Raw genomic sequence first — 21,708 nt, 5'->3', positions numbered from 1 at the left:
TTTACCTATTTGTTTTATATATTATTATTTTACTTGTTACTCATTTCTTTTCTGGTTGTTCTATATAGTTATATTTAAAGTTGAGTATAGGAAGTTAAATAAATACTAATTTTCAAAAATCAATGAATAATCATGTTTATTAATTGTAATTTCAATATCAATCAAAATAATCGTGAGCCCTATGTTGTACTGTATATAAATATTTTAAAAATACAAATAAATGCTCATCTTTTCATTTTAGCCTACCTGTTTTTATTTTGTTTGTTTTGTCCATTGTTGCCCCCAGAGAAAGCATGGCAATCATCAGGAGCGATATAAAAATCTCACGATATGTATTTTATTAGTGGCTTGAAAAATTTTAGTTTACTTTTTGTACTTTTAGTTAAGGGAGTGGCTTCACTTTTACCAGAGTTGTTTTTGAAGTATAAGCTAGATACTAGTAGCTAGTTAGATACTAGAGCTACGAACGAATGAGTGGCAATTCTGATTTACCCGTGAGTCCGCTTGAAAAAACAAATTCTGAGTCATAATTTACGCATTCATATGAAAACAAATCAAAGCACACATTTTATTCTGATAAGAGCTTCAATGCTTTGTTTACTTCCGCCACCATTTTGACTTACCGCGCAGTTGTACCCAATAACGTGGATCACGGAGGCATACCCTCCCCCGAAACGATAATGTCCACGGAACGAGGCATCCGCAGCACATGAATTGGATAACGTTATCCAGGAGTCATTCAAAACATCGCGGCAGATGTTTGATGAGAACTAACCACCTACCGCTAGCTAGCAGCTAAGATAACTAGCGAGCTTAGTAAGAAGAAGAAGAATCATCTTTTTTGTCATGAACATGCAGGCACGCACACAAAATTTGCTGTCTGCATTTTACCCATCACAGTGAACACACACACTTGTTGGTGGAGCAACTTAGCACTTAAGTGCCCAGGGAGCAGTTTGGGGTATTGGTGTCTTGCTCACGGACACCACAGGAGTGAGTCCGGGAGATGTTGGTGGATGGTCCTGGTCGGGTTCTTGAACCTAGGTCCCCACGGTGGCAGGCGATGATCTTAACCGTTGGGCCAAGGCAGAAGCAGGTCTTGCCAGCCAGCGTGGATTTACACATTTTACGGCACCGAAACTGGACCAGACTACAGCTATGATGCGGCGAGGGATCCGGGTTAAAGTAAGACATTTTAAACGAAAAATAAGTGATTTGACAAAAGCTTTTTCCAGAGGGACAAGCAAAGATGTCCCAGCCAAAATGGATCAGCTGTCTTCTCTGGTGTTGTGACTAAATTTGCAACCCCCCAAAAAACTGCAATCAGGACTTAACCAGGGGGCTACAGATAGCTTTCAAATAATCAAAATTGTATTTTTCTTTGGTTGGACAAGGACATGTGTATTTCGTAACAGTACAAGGAGTAATGATTTGATTGTGATTGCCTAGTCATTCGTTACGGTCAATGCAAATAGCGACTCTGAGCACTACTGATTACACAATGTGATTTTTGCACACATGTGCCTTAGGCTGCCCAGAAAAAAAGGCTGTTTTACACGGTCGTATCCAGAGCATCCCAAACATGCTTAATAAGTGACATGTCCAGTGAATATGCTGACTATGCAAGAAATTGGATGTTTTCAGCTTCCAGAAATTGGGTACAGATCTTTGAAACATAGGGTCAGCCATGCATTATCAAGCTGCAACATGCGATAATGGTCTTGGTGAATGGCACAACAATGGGCCTCAGAAACTTGTCACCGTATCGTTCTGCATTCAAAATGCCATCAATAACATTCACCTTTGTTGGTTGTCCATAACATGCACCTGCCCGTACCAAAACACCACTGCCATCACGGGCCACTCGATCCCCAGCGTTGACATCAGCAAAGCGCTAGCCCAAACAATGCCTTACACGCTCTCTGCCATCTGCCCTGTACAGTAAAAACCGGGATTCATCCGTGAAACCCAAAATCCAAATTGCCAGATGCATTTGTCCACTCAAATCGGTTATGATGACGAACTGCAGTCAGGTTGAGAGCACGATGATGATGTCGAGCATACATTTCAGCTTCCCGAAGACGCTTTTCTGTCTTTGTGCAGAAATTCTGTGGTTATGCAAAGCCATTGTTGCAGCTGCTGTCCGAGTGAATGGTCTCAGATTATCTTGGAGGTGAAGATGCTGGATGTGGAAGTACTGGGCTCGTGTGGTTACATGCGGTCTGTGGGTGTGATGCTGGTTGGATGGATGTACTGTCAAACTCTCTTAAACGTCTTAGTGACAGTTTATGGTGAAAAACATTAGCTCTGATGGAAGCTCCTGCAGTTAGCATGCAAATTGTACACGCTCTCAAAAACATGTGACATATGTGGCATTGTGCTGTGTGATTATGCACATTTTAGAGTAGCCATTTATTGTTGGAAGCCTATCCCACAAAAAAAAAAAAAATCACATTGTCTAGTCAACATCTTGATATGCAGCAGCTGGGAGGTGCATAAATACTCACACAGGTGAAGACAGATTTGTGAACAATATTAGAGAGAACTAAGCCTTAAGTGTTTTATATTTTTGTTGCCAGCAAATCGCAGGGCACATATAAACAAACAATCAGTTGCACTCACATTCACATCTACGGGCAATTTAGAGTTGTCTATTAACCTACCATGCATGTTTTTGGGACGTGGGAGGAAACCAGAGTGCCCGGAGAAAACCCACGCAGGCACGGCGAGAACATGCAAACACCACACAGGCGGGGCCGGGGATTGAACCCCGGTCCTCAGAACTGTGAGGTAGACGCTCTAACCAGTCGTCCACCGTGCCGCCAAAAAGTCAAACAAAAAGCTAAAGAAAAAGCATCCCTTTGATGGTCACTGAGCTGAGTTCAACAGATACATGCAAACAACTCATGCTTGAAGGCAGTCCTTTGTCTATTGCAGTAAATGTTGCAAAAAAAAAATCCAAATAAAAAAACTAAACATTAACTCTGAATGAATCCTTAAGGTGTTGCTGAGCTGAGGTCTTGAAAACACAGAGTTCTAAAATAATCCTTACCACTTAAACCAGTTGAATGCTCTGCTATTTGTGCAGAGAGATATTTGGGTGTAGAAATGTCAGCTACTTGTTGGCTCTGCAAATGAAGTCACACCACTGCGATTGAGAAAAGGGGAACTCAGTTCCTATCGCTGATGAAGCAACCTGCCACTTGATACCGAGTAAGAAGTCCTGTGTACTTAATCCTAATCTATCGGGGGGAGAGGGGGGTGAAATGCCTCAACACATCCTTCACAAAGAGACTAAGCCTCTTGATCCTTAAAAAAAAAAAAAAAAAAAAAAAAAAAAAAAAGACATCTTTACCATGCACCTATTTATCTCTTTTTATCTTACGCATCCACACAACACAGTGTATCAAATGATATTCATGTTACCAAGAGCCTACATAAAGAAACCTCAGTTACCACGACAACAATCTGAGATAAATAGAAGAAGAAGGGGGTGAAAAAAACAAGTGTAATGCAGCAGGCTACACTGTGCATGCTGGAAAATAACAGCGTCAAGATGATTTTTTTTTGTAATAGCTCCACTTGACACAGTGCTGATGACTAGTAGAACTTCTATGTTGTTTAGCGTCGTGGACTACACATTGACATACCAACACACAGAGCCCATAATGGCGTGCACAAGAAGCCCCGCACTCGTCTGCTGTCGGGCTGTCCTCTGGTGTTTGTGTGCGTGTGTGTGTGTGCGTGTGTCTCTGGGGTTAAAGGCCTGCTGCCGCTTTGCCCGCCACGAGGCCACCGCATGTGAGTGGCGCGCTGCTTCGGAGGCACTCAGAACAGTCTGTGCATTGAGGGCTGTCCTGGCAACTGCTCACTGCATTAAGTGCTCCGATGCATTGTGTTTCTATCACATTAAGTCAAATAAGTACATCAAAGAGTCAAATTCGATTAAGTTAACTGTAAGTTCTAAACCACCGTGTGTGAAGGGACTGTATGTGAATGTGTGTGATTGGTGGGGGTTGTCATGGTCATAAATAGAAGTGTCATTTGCTCTATTTGGAAATCCATTCCTTGTCATGCACTCACTCACATAATATTCCAAATACATTTCCTCATGATCACTACCTGGGTTTAAATGTGAATTGCTTCAATTGCTAGTTTAGGGCAGCACAGTGGTTAGCAGGTCTTTCTCACAATTCTGAGGTTTGGGATTTGAACCTCAGCTCCTGCATGTTGTCTCCGTGCTTGCGTGGGTTTTCTTCGGGTACACCGGCTTCCTCCCACGACAAAAACATGCAGGTTAGGTGCTAGTGAGCACTTTAAATTGTGTGAAAGTGAAGTGTGAATGGTTGTTCATCTTTGTGTGCCCTGTGATTGACAGGCAACAAGTCAGTGTACATCGCCTCTCGCCCAGTCAGTTGGGATAGGCTCCAGTTAACCTAATGAGTCCAAGTGTATAGAACATGGACAGATGGACAATTACTTGTTGTACCACTGGTGTTAATTCCACTCGTGTGCAGATGCATGAACGAATCCAAATATTAGGTACACCTGCTCACCTTACAATGGCAATCTGCTCACTTTGGTTAAGAATTGGATCATCATGACAGGTCTTATCTAAAGGAGTCACCAACATTTTATTCGACAAAAACACAGTCTGATGAAATGCAGCTCTACACTAGTGCAAAGTACCCCAATACAGTAAACTGAGCTGTATTGTCTCTTACTGTGCATGTTTAGTACACCCGTGACTTAGTTGTCCATAGGCGTACCTACTGGTGTGTTTGCACGTGCCTGCAGGGGAGGCAAAAACGAGTGACACCTGAAAACGACTGCAGCATGCACTGTTGTGACTTACCTTCTTCATAATGCCAGTCTTCCTCTTGCTGAAAGTGGTGTAGCGTCTCAACTTGTTGTCAATAAATTCCATCTTGATCTTGACGCGACCACGTGTCTTCTTCCCCGGCTTGGCCCCAGCGACCCCCCCGGGAGCCAGGCCGTACCCTCCGGGAGCTCCTCCGACCTCCTGGCCCGTGACAGCAGCTTCCATTTCGGTTCTCTCCCGCTTCACCCCTCGCCTGCTGTCCCCGAGCGAAGCCACCGGGTCGTCGTCATCCCCCGAGTCCGAGTCGTTGTCCGAGCCGCTGCCTAGAGGCACACTCTCCCTGTCCGGGTCGAACCTGGCTCCGTGAGGCAGCACGATCCCCGCGTTGAGACCCACCATACTGCCCTGGAGGGCGGCCTGAAGCGGGCTCACCCCGGTCCCGTTGCCGGACCTCACGCCACGGGGACCCCCTGGACCGTTCGCCCCCAGCATCCCGAGCCGCCCCGCTGCCCCGCTCACGCTCTCGCCAAGCCCGACAGAAGCTTGCCCTGTTCGGATCAAGACAGGACGAATCCCGCTACCGACAGAAGCCGAACCGAGCCCGACGGTACCTCTAGCTGAAGCTGACGCGTTTCCGTGAGGTGCCGACCCAACCTGGCTCGGTAACATTCTACTTCGCGGCGCGACTGTGTGTGACGCCAGCCCACAAAGCTGGACCTCGTAAACGACTGACAAAACGCATGCACGGCCGGGTCACAGAATGTAAACAAAGCGGCTCAGTTGGCGCTTCGACGGGGTCGAGCAAAGAAGTGAAACAAACTTTGGCAAGTGATGCTGACCACTGGACCTTCTACGGCCTCCTCAGTTCGCTTCGCCCTCCTCTAATGCCCAAAACTCTCAGCACTTTCTCAAAAAGGAAAGGGCGGAAAGCGCCCGCCATGTTGCTCCGCCATAGCACGTAGTCCGGGTTGTGAACGGAAAACAATGCAAGCAGTATCCAGCTCGCGACGACGTAATACGCCCTTGTCCAGCAATAGCACCACGGGCACCGTTTCGTGTTTAGGAATGGCTGAAAAAAGTCAATATTTCCGGTCAGCCTTTACATCGGCGGAGTAATATGACAGCACGGGAACTACTTTCCTCCTTATAAAGAGATAGTGTTGCCTTATTTGGTGTTGTCGCTCCTTATTTGGTGAGTTACAGCGGTGCCTCCCGATTGGCTGAGGATTATCAGAGGCGTGCGGCTATTGGTCGTAAGGGCGCTCATTAGCATAAATACCAACACGGTTGCGCTAACGTCAACGTCACCCTGGCAGAGGCACCAAAATAACGAAACATTCAGGTTTTGTAGCTTCCTCAACACTGGGCCTCTCAGTTGAAATAATATTGATTCGTCAAAATGTAGTTTAGTGTTAGTGGAGCGATCGCTCATTCAATGAATATATTTAGGTATTACGTGTGTAGAATTGATAGGAAATTTGTCAAAGCGGATATTTTAACGACAATGACAATGATCCTAAAATGAGACCCTAAGCCGAGTAAGCCAAGATGACCATGACAAACCCATCGGGCACTAAGCACGATGAAGTAAAAACAATACATATATATTGAAGCATTCGAACATCACCGTCAAGAAATGAAAAGTTGGATTGCTGTTTTCAGAATGCCATCCCCACTTTTGAAGACCAGTCCAACATGGATCAAACGGGAGCCAAAAACATACCGCCCTCTAGAGGCATGTTCAGGGAATGACAACTGTAAGGCATCTTGAAGGAAAACAGGAAGATGGCTTGCATCTTGCAAGTCTGCTTATATAAAAAATAAGATGTTTGAATTCATGATATATCATTTCTTTTGCATAGGTCAGTCCAGTAAGATTTAACACATTATAATCCACTAATGCAAGAATGTGGGATAATTTGTGCCATCACGGACAGCTGTTTACACGAGTGTTTTAAGAGTCAGCGTGCAGAGGCTTGTCTGAAATATGAAGCTGTACTTACAGGATGTCTATAATTGAGCACCAACAGCCGCCAAGAGTATCTGTCAAGCCCTCATAAGTTCACATCACAGGTTGCAACATTTTAAACAGGGTAACCTATGAAACTGTTGGCAACTACTGTACCTTGCATACGAACTACCAGATTTACATGAACATCTAATCAGATGAGAGTTGTATTTAAAACCCTGCCGTTATAAAGCTTACGTTTAGTTTCGATACTGTCAGAGGTATTACTGTATTGTAAAGTTGTTGTTTTTTTTTCCTTTGTCGTTTGTGGTGGACTTTCAATATTCAAGTTACCCTATTTAGCTACACGGTGGGTGAAAAGTAACTTGGCATTAAACATTGGTAATAAAATCCATATTCCTATTACAAATGTACTCAACATATTGATACGCTCTTTATTGCATGGGAAATGAAATTAAAGATTAAAAAATATGAGATAAGATGGCATCTTACTTTTCCTGTTTCGCCACTGAACAGTCAAGCTGTTGTGTACTACTACTGTACAAAACAATACCCATTGTTTTCTGTATAAAAAAATGTTTCCGTAATGACTTCAGTGACACTAAATTATAAGCATACTAATCTATAAGCAATGACTATTGCCTAGTTACTTTTCACCCACCCTGTATATGTCAGATAAAACTGATAATTATGATTGTTCAGGTGTACCTCATGTTATGGCCAGTGAGTATACTTACTTTACTTACATCACCTGCATGTTGTTGGAAATACAACTTATTAAAACATAATTGGGTAAAAAACACTGTGACCCTTTATTGACAGCAGTATGTATAATTGTGCATATATCCATATATAACAGTGGACCTTCGCTGAAGCAGATAAAAAAAATAAAAAAAAAAATAAAAGGTGAGTGCCTAGCTTTCATAGAAACATATTACACTAAACAATATGTAAAAACAGTTTCATGAACAAAGGCATGAGATTCATGTAACAAAAGTGAAAACAGTTTTTAGATTATCCTTCATTTACCAGGCACTTAATTAGTACTAGTGACCAGCAGTCCCGCTTTTTGACCTCCTTTTTTGTACTTTGTGTTAGCATTTTAGCTGCTTGGCCAGGCTATGCACACACTGAGCTGGAGCATGACAGTGAACATATAGCAGAACTACCTTAGAACTTCCTACTATAAACCAATATAAAACAACAACAACAACAACACAGGACCTTCATAAATAAACAGGCACCTGCACAGATACAAAGAGTGATGTTTTAGGTGAAGTTAGTGCAAGGCCTCTAACATTATCTACACTGGTCCCCTTTCGCAGCATTGCACACAGAAACAAGTGGACCCAGAGGGGAACTGTGATTGGACCTCTGCACAGAACCTTGTCACAACTTTAACACACTCGGGATGGATTCCTGCTATTTGGACACCATCACAACAACTTAACATGTTACTGTGGTGCACTGGGAGCACCTCAAGGTTAATACGAGAACAAAACACACAAAATATACAAAATCTCCATTCGAAGTCTTATTTCTTGGGTGTATGCTAAAATATTTTTTTTTGTTCATCATCATAACAGGCTCATTTTTTAAACAAGTCTGCTCATGTTGCACATCACAAGTGTAACAGTTCGACACATTCATGCAAAGAGCTGCACATACTGGAGCTCACATGGTCCACACACGCACGCGCACACACACACACGGACACACTTGGAGCATCCATATGGTTTAAAGTGATGATGGGGGCTCACTGAGGATGCAGCTGGAGTATAGCTGCAAGAAAGTTGGATCGTTTGACATTGTGCTTGGTTCTGATTTGAACTGCGTGTGCGTGTGTGTATGTGTGCACACAGGTAGAGGTACCGAGTTTGTGAAGAGTCTCAGTGTTCACACAGATAGGAAGTTGAACAAGAGGGTGGTTATCCATGTTGCGTTTAAGGCAAACGTAAACTCACTGCGCTGCTCCCAAGTAAATGGAAAAAAATGTGGGTGTGCTTCCACTGATATGGCAAACTCCTCCACACCCTCCTTTTCTAAAATGTCTGAAATGCATATTTAAAACGCTTCTTCCCTGAAATGTGAGACATTGCTGTCTTTATTTGTAGCGGAAGGATGTTCCCCTTCTTAATGGCCTCAGACTTTGCTGTCTGAGGGCGGCTCTCCCAGGCTGTGGACGATGTCACTGAAGGAGGGGCGCTCCTTGAGGCTGGGGGCCCAGCAGCTGACCATCAGCTTGTACATTTTGGAGGGGCATCCCTCTGGGGGCGGCAGCTTCAGCTTGCCGGTCTGCAGGCCTGGAAGGGGAAGGGGCCACACAGAGGGGGTGATGGTTACCGGTAGATTACACTAGATAGCTGGATAAGCATTAATATCCATTTTCTATAGCGTTTAGGTTTCGTAGGTGAGCTGGAGTTGATCCCAGGTGACTTTGGACAAGAGGTGGGGTACACTGTGGACTGGGTGCCAGTCAATCGCAGGGCAAATAATGTAAATACTGCACATGTAATGTATTTTCATTCCACTAAAAGATTAGATTTTTTTTTCCTCCCAAAAGTGTCTGTAATAAAGGCATACAATGTAATATCTTTTTATATATATGTATGGACTTTTTTTTTCCTATCCAAGCAAACTATTTTAGTTGAATTTTCCCTTGCAGTTGAATTTTCACTTGAGGGACAATAATCAGTATAATAAATGAAATGACAAATTTCACGAAAAAAAATAAATATACACTTAGTCGGCTAAACACATGTGGGGGGGAAAAACATTTGAAAGCAGAAATTGAACATTTCCAACCAAATCAAACCCAGATACTCAAAGTAAAATACAGTAAAATAGAGATTATTTTCCCTCAGACGTATTTTCAATAATTGTATTTTATTGTATTTAATTAATTCAATTTAATTATTATTTAAATGATTTTACTACTAATAATATTGTTATGTATTTAAAAAAAAAAAAACATTTCACGAGGACACCCTTCATTCAGCCATTTTGAAATAGAAGGAATGGAAACTTAGAAAAGACATTTAAGGACGTTTCTAACCTTCAAAGCACAACAACTGCAATAACAGTTACTCAAGACTTTAAAAAAAAAAAAGCCTGCACTGACCTTCTAGCACTTCATTGTCTCCAAGTTTGCTGTATGGTATTTCTCCGTGACTGAATACCTCCCACATGAGCACTCCGAAGGCCCAAACGTCAGACTTGGTGGAGAAGTCGTCTTCAAACACAGACTCCGATGGGAGCCAGCGCAAGGGAATCCAAGCTTGTCTGTAGTGATAGTACTCACTGTACATGCACAAGAAGAATCACTGTTAGCACTCATGACCCAAATCCGGTACTCACTACCAACAAGTCTGACCTTTTGTAAACGTCTTTGTTAAGGCTGAGCGACGACACTTTCACGCGTCTCTGACTGCTGACTAGGCAGTTTCGGGCGGCCAAGTCTTTGTGAACGAAGCGGTGATTGGACAGATGCTCCATCCCGTGAGCTACTTGGGCACAGATGGAAACCTAGAAAGAAGGTTCAAGTTTTCATTTGACGTAGGGATTGTGATCACAAAGTACAGTCTATGAGAAAATATATGAACCAGTAACTGTAAGATTTAATTTATAGCCAATAACTATAGTGTAGGAATTTATTTGGTACTTTTTTATGATTTATTGCATGACTTCAATCACAAAAACGGCTTACAATTGAGAATGTACAGTCATAGGAAAAGAAAAAAAAATCACTTCCCTTAACTGTCCGTCCATCCATCCATCCATCCATTTTCTGAGCCGCTTCGCTTCTCCTCACTAGGGTCGCGGGCGTGCTAGAGCCTATCCCAGCTATCATCGGGCAGGAGGCGGGGTACACCCTGAACTGGTTGCCAGCCAATCGCAGGGCACATATAAACAAACAACCATTCACACTCACATTCACACCTACGGGCAATTTAGAGTCTTCAAGTAACCTACCATGGATGATTTTGGGATATGGGAGGAAACCGGAGTGCCCGTAGAAAACCCACGCAGGCACGGGGAGAACATGTAAACTCCACACAGGCGGGATTGAACCCCGGACGGACCTCAGAACTGTGGGGCAGACGCTCTAACCAGTCCCCCACCGTGCCGCTTCCTTTAACTGATCACATTTTTACGTCATTTTATGCTATATTCTTATCAAAGCTTCATTTCGTTTATGTAATTTTATGGGTTGAGTTGTTTAATTTAATTACATTTAATAAAAAAAAAAGGTCATTATTATATCTTGTATTTTATTTGCATTTCTTTAACTGATGGGTCATATTTCATTTTGATTTATTTTTATTGTGAGCAGAGCTGATATATGTCCATGTAATTGTATGGGTTTGAGTTATGTTCTTTTTATATAAGATCATAATTTTTTTATTTTTGTTTTTTTAAGGCAACAAATTTACTTGCAAGTGGCAGCGTTGTTTCAAAAAAATGAAACACTGACTTCTGATTTTTGTTGTTGTTGACACACTTGGACAATAAAGTGGCATTTTAACACCTTTAAAAGGCAGATTTAAAGAATAAATGTAATTTATAAGGACAATTCAGGTCTTAACTATAAAAAAAAAGTAAAGATCTGTCAGAAAACTACTGTCTTGCAAGAGGGTTAATCCTGAACACTTACTTTGGTCTTGGTGCTGATAGGCTGAGCTTTAATCTTGTCATCTTTGTCTTTGGAAATCCTTAGGAACTGCTTTAAGTCTCCCTGGTTTGACAAATATGAGAAGACATTGAAACACGAGTGAAGCAGAAATTCCTCTCGAACCGTTAACACGCGTCTTTCAATGAGCATACCAGGTCGTAGTATTCGAGGACCATGTAGTGGGGCTCGGCCTCTCTGCACAGACCCAGCAGGCGGACCACGTTGGGGTGGCTGAGCTTGCCGAACATTTCCGCTTCTCTGCGGAAGTCGAGCTGAAGCTGCTCGTCTCTGGTCTGGAGGCTCTTCACCAGCACCACCGTTTCCTCCTCTCTCTCCTCGATGCCCTTGGCTTTGGACAGCAGCACCTCGCCAAACTCTCCTTTACCTGCATCACACGTCACAGTTTGCTAAGCCCTCAACAGGCTGACTTATTACTACGTGTTTGCATACAGCAAGTGAATGTTACCTAAGGTAGTGATAGTTTGCAGGTTCGCTCGGGGGAAGTGAAGCTTGTCGCTGTTAACGTGGCTGTGGCGCTTCTCGGCTGTTGCCATGGTACCCATGTTGGTGAGGGCCACCTCCTCCTGGATCTCAGTGGTGGTGTGGCCATTTTGCTGAACAGTCCCTCCTGACAGACCACACACAGTATCGCCATGTCAATTTGAATGATCGCAGTCAAACAATATGAAGATGTTTGCTTTATTATAAATGCAGAGTCACAAACATATATACATATGTGTATACACACACACACACACACACACACAAACACACACATACATATACATATATATATATATATATATATATAGATATATATACACACACACACACACACACACACACTATTGTCTAAAGTATTAATTTCACTCACCTGCACTGACTCACATGTTTTTAAGTGATATCCCATTCTAAATCCATATGGTTTATTATGATGTTGGTCTACCCTTTTGAGCTATAACAGCTTAAACTCTTGTGGGAAGATTTTCAACATGGTTTAAGAGCGAGTTTATGGGAATTTGCCAAGAGCATGTTTGTGAGGTCACACACTGATGTTGGATGAGAAGGCCTGGCTCACTGTCCACTTGAAACCAACCAAAAGCTGTTCTATCAAGTTGAGGGGAGGACTCTGTGGAGGCCAGTCAAGTCCATCCATACCAAATTCCCTCCATCCATGTCTTTATGGACCTTTCCTTGTGCACTGGTGCAGGAAGGGGTAATCCCCAAACTGTTTGACTGAAGCATTCATAGTTCCTTTCACTGGAGCTCCTAGGTTAATATTTTGGACATTTGCAACTTCCTGTTCCAACATGACTCTGCATCAGTGCACAAATCAAGGTTCATAAAGATATGGATGAGAGCGTTTGATGTGGATGAACTTAACTGGCCTGGACAATCCTGACCTCAACCCTATAGAACACTTTAGAATGAAATGGAGCGGATACTGAGAGCCAGGCCGGCCTTCTCGCCCAACATCAGTGGTGTAACCTGCTGAAGCTGTCAGAACTGCCGCCATATACAGGTGTGTGTATATATATTTGTCACCTGCAATAATCAATGAGTGTATTGCTTCAGGCCAGAATTCGTCAAGGGAATACATTGTAATCAGAACCTTCATGAGCAATACAAGTTACAACTTAACCTAATATGATTTCACAGAGCGAGGCTGAACATTTTAAAAGGAAATTTCCATGCTCAATAATTAATTGTTGTCAAAAGCATGACCTGAATCAAATCTGTGGTTTGCCAATATAGCTGCGTCCTTACAGCTGATCCAGCATACAAAGAGCAACTTTGGTCAAATCTCATATGGCTAAGAAATAACTTTGTAGATGGATAAAGTATATTGACATGTTTTAATTATACAGTGGGTATGGTAAGTATTCAGACCCCCTTAAATTCTTCACTCTTTGTTATATTGCAGCCATTTGCTAAAATAATTTAAGTCATTTTTTTCCCTCAATGTACACACAGCACCCCATATTGACAGAAAAAAACAGAATTGTTGAAATTTTTGAAGATTTATGACGTTCACATTCACCATCCAACCTGACAGAACTGGAGAGGATCTGCAAAGAGGAATGGCAGATGATCCCCAAATCCAGGTGTGAAAAACTTGTTGCATTATTCCCAAAAAGACTCATGGCTGTATTAGCTCAAAAGGGTGTTTCTACTAAATACTGACCAAAGGGTCTGAATACTTATGGCTGTGTGATATTTCAGTTTTTCTTTTTTAATAAATCTGCAAAAATTTCAACAATTCAATTTTTTTTCTGTCAATATGGGGTCCTGTGTGTACATTAATGAGGAAAAAAATGAACACATGATTTTAGCAAATGGCTGCAATATAACAAAGAATTACAAATTTAAGGGGGTCTAAATACTTTCCGTACTCACTGTAAATATTGACTTAGTTATTCACTAAATGGTTGTTTTTGTTCTTTTCTACAATTTTTACAATGACATCAGGGTGTGGACAATACCCTACACATCACAAAGGATAGTTGCATAAACATACATGAGCAAGCAGACAAAACCACAGTGATGAAAACAAACCCCTTGATAAAATTACATTCAGGTGCAAAAAAGTGAAACTAATTTTACTAATATAGTAATTGATCCATCCTTCCATTTTCTATACTGTTTACTGGAGCCTCTGCCAGCTGACTTTTGGCGAAAGGCAGACTAAAACCTGGACAGGTCACTAGTCAATCACAGGGCATATACAGAGAAAGACGAACATTCACACTCATATTTATTTCACGCAGTCACTGAGAGGGAATTGAACCCAAGTCAGGTAAGTGTACCACTACACCATCAGCAATTCAGATTCACTATACCTAATTTTCAGAAAACCAGTTCCTACCGAATTTCTAGATTAAAAACCATTTTTGATTATTTTTGTAATAATTTCTATTTTCTTAAGATGGAGAATTTGGGGTCTTTGCTAGCCAGAAGCTAAAAAAAAATCTAATCAGGAAATGTTTTAATTTTTTCAACTGAACTACATGAATATAGTTTTTCATGATATTTTAATTTATTGAAATTCTCCGATATAAAACTCAGGCGAAGAGGAAGAGCTAAAGGGTTGAATTGGGATTGGCCCTTACTCTGATAGCCGCTCCATGTAAAATATTTTTTTCACTGGTAGTTCACAGAATGAACACAAGATGGCAGCAAACACCTTTACTGCTCAAATCTGAAGAAGAAAAAAAGAAAATCCAAGACTTCCCAAACTTTTGTATACCTGCACCCCAAAAAATATTTTATGCTGTCGAAAATTTACAAAAGCAGTTCCTGTAATATTATTCCAGGAAGAAACAGAGTAATTTATGCAACAAATCGCAACAACAATAATCAAATCCAAGTTTTAATACTCTAATGCAATGTTTTATCCCCGTTTGAGAAGCCCTGTCTTAATTAAACAAAGGTCCAAGCATTTGTCTGTATCAAAGCTGCATACCATTGAGACACTCCATCTCTGGCTCCTCCCCATCTGGAAGCTTGTTCTGTCTTTTGGCGTTGCGCCTCTTTTTGCAGTAGAACATGAGGCCCAGCACCACGATGATGTACGCCACGGCCGCCCCCACAGACAGGCCGATGGTTTGAATCATCTTGTAAGGCGCTCTGTCCTCGTACTCGTCATGCGTCTGTGCTGGTTTGTCTGTCGGGCACAGACATCCAAGCATCACATTAATTAATAATTAATGGTTCTAAAGTAGCTAATCTACTTTAATTATGTTTGAGCAAAATGTCTAAATTCATTTGTCTCATGCTTAGATCTAATTTGGAACACTATTCTGTTACTTGGTAGAAATTGGGAGTGGGAAGTGTGACAGAATTTGAGCTTCTGTAATAGACAATCTCAGTGAAAGGGTGACAGTATATTTAAGCTTCAGACAACACACAGAAGACAAAAGCGGTATTACATCTATCGTCTGCCCACTTCCATCACCCCCCTGACAGATGTGGCATCACTGAGATAACCATGATTATTAACCTGTCCTGGTGGATGACAGGAGGAGTGGGAAGCTTTAATAAACACTTTCATCCAACATGTGGAATTGTGCTTCGTCTCCACTGTGTATGCTCTGATTAGGGTGTGTGTGTGTGTGTGTGTGTGTGTGTGTGTGTGTGTAACTCACCTACGACATACAGCTGAGCCACACGGTCTTTGATGCTGCAACTGTTTCCTGCCACACATGTATATCTGCCTGTGTTATCTGTTGTGACATCTGAAATGACCAGGGAGCCATTGGGCATCTTCTGGATCCTGAGAGAAGAAATAACAATTTTGAGGAAACAATATTTTGTACCATTCTAAAGGATCCTGGTAACTTTGGATCAATTGGATTCAAATCAACTATACATTTAGAAAATTGGATAATGGGGGTGTATATGATCAAATGTGGTGGTTTCGCAGTCTGAGTATAAACATATCCTTCTCAGGAGTGTGTCCAAATGTCTCCAGAAGTCTCCAATTAAACCACAAAAAGTAAATAGTCCCTGGAGGGATCAGAAGTCAGAAAATATTAAAAGTCCATAAATATAGCGACAAAGTTGGCAACACTGAGTAGCCGCTCACTTGTGTGTGCATCTTCATGGGCGGGCATTGTTATAGGTTTCTGAGTAGGAACTCTGGTTTCCCAGTGGTGTGCTATTAAACCTCATCTAGTCAGAGGGCTGAAATGACTGTTTTTTATTTTTGGCATGCAGCATTAACAAATAAAACCACTAAATTGTCTCCATTAAAACATTTATTACTTACTTATTCTATATTAAAAGGTAGCACTGGATTGTTTTTGCTACCACCAAGTAGTCAACAAATACAGATGATTCCACGTTTGAATAAATAAAAGTGTGTATTTTGAGATCCTAGAATGACATAACTTTGCGAGAGAAAAACAAACAGAAGAGCCTATCCATCTGAGTGTCCAAACAATATGCATAAGGATTTTTTATAAGATTTACAAAGTAGTCTTTTAAAATATTTTTTTCCTGAGCTGATGATGGTAGAACTTCGTTACCTTCTGTTCTTACTGATGTCAAGCGTCTTGTCTTTAACCATCCAGTGGATATGAGGCTCAGGATCGCCGGTTGCCTGGCAGTGCAGTATGGCCGTGTGGCCCTGGTACACAGTCGTATTCTCAGGCTCCACCTTAAAGCGAATGTACACTAAGAGTGTACATGCAAAGGGACACAAACACACCCACGCACACACACATTACATTATCTTAAATTACTCTTTGTTCACAAACTGGCATGAAGTAAAAGGCTGGGGCGACTGTGGTTGGTTATAGTCACACTCTGCTGACCAAATCTAATTCATTAATAGGCTGTAAAAACCCCAGCAAAAGCCAGTAAATGCTGCCATTCACTGAGAATGATCAATCAATGTTTCCTCATGAAAGTACCCTCAAATATACTGAAACCACAACCACTTACAACATCGTACTGGTGACTAATGTGGTAGTGCAAGTTTTTTCTTAATGCTCCCTGCTTCCAAAATGATGAATGAGCAGTTTACCTGCCACTGTGAGTGACACCAAGGCTCTGACCTCCCCCTGGAGGCTGTTGGAGGCGATGCAGGTGTAATTGCCAGCATCACTGCGAGTGACTTTAGAGAAGTGAAGCTGGCCGTTTTTCTGCTCCACACGGGGTGGCAGTTCTCCTCCATCTGCAGGGGGCGACAAATGATAGAGGTTAAGGGATCTTAAAAAGGAATGCATTGTTTACAGTTTTGCTGCCACCGTAGCTGCATTGCAAACAATAATTTATCACGCTCATCTGGTTTTTGTCATAGGTTTAAGAGTTTACTGCATTTCAGGCATAATCCACAATTGCTTAATTCATACAGAATTAAAAGCATCTTCATGGGTGCAGTGCCATTTGTGTGACGCAATACCTTGCATTACTATGAGTACAACTAGTATATCAATTTAGCCCAACTTCCAGTGGCAGACTGTTAATTTTAACACTCTCCAGAATTACTGTTTGGAATGAAACTATCTTTTCACTTCTGTGATAATGTAACTGTGATGAGTAGGATGAACAGAATGCTACATTCTAACTATATCACTGTTACCTCACAACATGTTTGGGTAAATTTAAAAGTTCGGCAAAATGAGATGACTTTAGTGCTTTGCAGCACAATGGCTAATCTGGCTAATGGCGAATCTGCTTGTAATCCATCCACTTTCCATTGTGCTTGTCATCATGAGGGTCACGGTGGAGCCTATCACAGCCAACTTTGAGCAAGAGGCAAGAGCGAGAGAGAGTACATGCTGTACTGGTCACCAGCCAGTCATAGGGCACATTACTATAACAACAATTCACACTGACATTAACACCTATGCGTAATTTAAGAGTCTTCAACTAACCTAACATGCATGTTTTTGGAATCTGTGACGAGTACCTTAGGAAAACCTACCCGAGCACAGTGAGAACATGCAATGCCTTGCTTTTAAGTCCATAAATGTATGAGAGCTACATTTAGTCGCATTTCCTGAGAGATTTTCAAGTGTTAATGCACTGAGACGAACTGAGGGAATTATGTATATTATTATCCTCATATGTCCTCAACTGCAATTTCCATTATGGCTACATGAGTTGTGTGCCGAGATCTTGGAGCACACCTGCTTTTGTCCAGCGGATAGTGGGACTTTCTCTGCCTTTAGCCGAGCACTGGATGGTGATCTCATTATCAAGCTCCAGGCACTGTGAAGTCTGGGGGGTTGGTGTGAACTTGAGCTTCTCTGAAACAAGTCAAAGCAAAACTTACTGTTACTATTATTCTTATACATTTTGCAAAAGCAGGAGAACAAAATTGAACTACGTAGATGGTTGTAGATCAGTATAACATATCCCCCACATCCGCATATTCATTTTTTTTTTTTTTATGGACAAAATCATTAAATGAGGCAGACATCTTATGAATAGAGAGACCAGCCAGACATAACAATGACATCTCAGATCATCTACAGAAGTATTCATCTTCGAGATAAAGTGTTACATTGGAGGTCAGACTAAAGCTGCTGTGCATGAGTCATGTTTAACACCTCCGTGGGTGTCTTCCAGCTCTTCCCATTTTAAGAAACACATACACATGCCCACAAGCATGACCACATTTGTTTTAGATTTTCTCTGAGCACTGTATTATTGATCTTTCTTGGAATGACTCAAAACATACTGTCGCTAAGAAAAATCTCACTGTCTTACCCAGTACGGTGATTCTGGCCTGGCCAGACAGTCGACCGCCAACTGTTTTGGTCTCACAACCATACATCTGTCCGTCGTACACCTCCACGCTGTTGATCCTCAGGGTGCCGTTTGGAAATAGTTTAAAACGGGAGTCCTGGCAGGAAGAAAACTAGCAGTTAAAGACAAGCCCAGCTGAATTGTCAGAAAATGTGTACATTATGGAAAAATTTGGTTACATTTCTCATAAAACTGTTTTGACTACATTATTTCACAAATGGTCATCTACATAGCAGTAGGCAAATACTGCAACTGAAGTTTTTCTTTATAAATATCAATTGGGGTAACAAGTAATCGGGTAAGTTCAACAACCAACATTTTGCAGTACAGTATACAAAATAAAATCAAAGAGGAAGTCAAACATACATTTCCAAAATGTCAACATATGTATATGAACCCGAGAAAGGAGACATCACACAGGCCAGTGAGGAATGTGATCATAACAACAGACCTCAGGTGTGATCATGATGTTGTTGCGCAGCCACGTGACCTCAGGTTCAGGAGTGGCTTTGGCGTGGCAGTGCAGATAACCCGGTTTACCTTCTTCCAAACGACTGTCTTGGGGCATTGTTACCCACAAAGGGGGGGCTGCAGGAGAACATGAGCACAGGCATTTTACAATCCCTCAAACATAAACAGTATAATTGTAACAGCTATGTATTCAACTGCATGACAAGAACCTTGAGCAGACAACTTAGCTTGACTAAACTTAATACCATAAATGATCTCCCTTTCTAATAGGGATACATAAGTTATTTTGTGCTATTCTATGTAAGACATTTATTCACTTGGGATGTTTTGCTGTAGTAATAAAAATATACATCCATTTGTATCTGTGCTTATGCTGTTGATTTACAGCAGGTGTTTTGTATATTTGATAGCATTTCAACAACATCTAGCATGCACTGCAGGTGAATTGACAGATGTGATTTATACACATATGAGTGATTTCTTTAGATGTTTCTGCTTATATTACATGAGAGATATTCGAACTTTATGGAGGGCTAGAAATGCCCAAAAAGTTGTAACTGGAGCACTTGAATCATGTACAGTGTTCCCTCATATTTGTGATTTGCTAAGTTACCAATTTGCTGATTTTGTGGGGAACCTATCCTATTATTGACTGAAAAACCTCACCTATTTTCTGTTTTTGTGCGAAGACCAAAGCCCCGTCTAACATAAAAGTATTACTTTGGTATCATTTTGTGGCAGTGTGGTGCTGACAAACTATGAAGTTAGGGAAGGAGCTTCATTTAGTCAGCCATTAGAACAGTCCAATAGGAAAGTATTGCTTTGCAACAATTTTCACTATTTGCAACAGGGCTCTGTCCTATTGCCGATGAGTAGAACACTAGTGTAAATCCGGCATTAAAAAAAGCAGTAAAAACACAAAATAATGTGTATTAAAGTGTGATCCTCATTTCTTTAAAAAAAAAAAAAAAAACAAGTGAATAAACGCGTGATGTTGTAAGCTTGTTTTGTACTCACTTGCTACAGTGAAGGTAACTTCTTGAGTCCTGCGTCCCGCCTTGTTTTGAGCTACGCAGGTATAGAGTCCAGAATCGCCTGCCTCAGTTGGACTGAAGACCAGATCAGAGCCATCCTGGTACACTCGTCCCTCCGTGGGCACTCGCTGACCTCCCTTCTCCCACCAGACTCCGGGCTGGGGTCGTCCCCGTGGGGCATTACAAGGGACCCGCTGCAAAGTGTCTGCTGTGAAAACTTTTGACATCTTGGCCATCATGTCATCGATCTCTGTGGTGTAGAGAAGAGAGGTGAAGGGAACAGAACTGTGAAATTACTTAATTATATTTATTATTAATTTTTATTTTTGTGAACCAAAATCTGTCTTCAAAGTGTGTTTTAATTTATCAAGCACCTTGAGTACAGCTATTTCTAGATCATAGAGCTGTTAACAGATTTTTGGTATTTTAATAAAAACAATTCCCCCCCGCCCCCTAGTAATTAGGTAACAAAGACAGTAGGAGACTGTGAATATAGGTTGTTTTAAGTAAGGGAATTAGATTAGAAAGGGTCTTTGTGAGGTGAGCCATTTCAAAGGTGGCAGCAGCTATATAGTCAGTGGAGTGTGATCTGTGCTACAAAGACTCACAAGACCTTACTGTACTGTACTGTACTGTACGCATATATTTCAGCAGATGAACGGGAGGCTGAACTGGGAAAGAAGGAGATTGGGGGGGGGGAGGGGCATGGGTTGGTATTTGGGCTGTAAAATGAATGAGGTGGAACTACGAGGAAAAAGACTTAAAACTTGTCACCAAATAATGACTTCTATTGTGACACAATCCCATTTAATGCCTGGAGGGATTACCATCAGATTATGTGAATTAAGGTATTTAAATGGAGCTGCGGTTCACTGGGTTAAAACTGCAGATACAGTCGTATTTCATTTGACCAAAGAAAAAACAGAAGTTTGAGAGGGGGGGAAAAAAAAAAAAAAAAAAAAAAAAAAAAAAAAAAAAAAAAAAAAAAAGAGTCCTCAGGAGAGTAAAAGAAAGAAACTCCAGACTGAAGCGTGTTAACATTTGACTTGCATGCACTTGCATTTGAAAAGGAAATCTGATTCGTAAAATGAGATACAACAGATAAACCTCACTTTACACTGCAGCAGTAATTTAAATACTTTTTAGAAGGTAGTAGTGTTCAGAATTTATATGGCACTCATTGACACTATTATGGAAAATATCGTAGAATAGTTCATATGCCTAGACAATGTTTTCACTGTGGTCTCTGTGCTATGAAATCATAGTTTTCATTCTCAGTGGGTTTATTCATGTAACACAATTTCAAATACAACTACAGTTATTTCTTGTGTATAATGCACATTCCCCCCCCCAAAAAAATATTGCTTTTCTGAAATGCTTGACAGTTTTAATTTGAATCCCATTAAAATAAAATTAAATATGTTTCGCCTACCCCTTAATGTTTTTAAAGAATTATACCCATTTTACAAATTCTGCCTGGGTA

The 21,708-nt window shown here is 41.3% G+C and overlaps 2 protein-coding genes across 10 annotated transcripts in view; both read right to left on the bottom strand.

Moving 5' to 3' along the window:
• Positions 1–5,856, bottom strand: part of srfb (serum response factor b) — a 48,308-nt gene extending 42,452 nt beyond the window's left edge. For 3 of the 9 annotated variants that reach the window (XM_061689967.1, XM_061689968.1, XM_061689974.1), the window contains exon 1: positions 4,856–5,855. In XM_061689967.1, the coding sequence (XP_061545951.1) occupies positions 4,856–5,491 (636 nt within the window). In that variant the 5' untranslated portion in view covers positions 5,492–5,855. Of the gene's footprint in view, positions 1–4,855 lie in introns of all 9 variants that reach the window. The other 6 variants (XM_061689969.1, XM_061689975.1, XM_061689970.1 and 3 more) reach the window with 5 other exon arrangements.
• A 1,723-nt stretch (positions 5,857–7,579) lies between these two features.
• Positions 7,580–21,708, bottom strand: part of ptk7b (protein tyrosine kinase 7b) — an 89,556-nt gene continuing 75,427 nt past the window's right edge. The window contains exons 8-21 of the mRNA XM_061690640.1: positions 20,209–20,475; positions 19,172–19,308; positions 18,682–18,817; positions 18,099–18,218; positions 16,991–17,140; positions 16,491–16,638; positions 15,609–15,736; positions 14,927–15,127; positions 11,930–12,091; positions 11,616–11,848; positions 11,446–11,526; positions 10,165–10,316; positions 9,913–10,091; positions 7,580–9,094 (exon numbers count right to left, since the gene is read on the bottom strand). Coding sequence (XP_061546624.1) covers positions 8,934–9,094; positions 9,913–10,091; positions 10,165–10,316; positions 11,446–11,526; positions 11,616–11,848; positions 11,930–12,091; positions 14,927–15,127; positions 15,609–15,736; positions 16,491–16,638; positions 16,991–17,140; positions 18,099–18,218; positions 18,682–18,817; positions 19,172–19,308; positions 20,209–20,475 — 2,255 coding nt within the window. The 3' untranslated portion in view covers positions 7,580–8,933. The remainder of the gene's footprint in view (positions 9,095–9,912; positions 10,092–10,164; positions 10,317–11,445; positions 11,527–11,615; positions 11,849–11,929; positions 12,092–14,926; positions 15,128–15,608; positions 15,737–16,490; positions 16,639–16,990; positions 17,141–18,098; positions 18,219–18,681; positions 18,818–19,171; positions 19,309–20,208; positions 20,476–21,708) is intronic.

Source organism: Phycodurus eques, chromosome 11 (genome assembly GCF_024500275.1).
Source record: "Phycodurus eques isolate BA_2022a chromosome 11, UOR_Pequ_1.1, whole genome shotgun sequence".
Lineage (NCBI taxonomy): Eukaryota > Metazoa > Chordata > Actinopteri > Syngnathiformes > Syngnathidae > Phycodurus > Phycodurus eques.
This window is presented reverse-complemented; position numbering and strand designations above follow the sequence as displayed.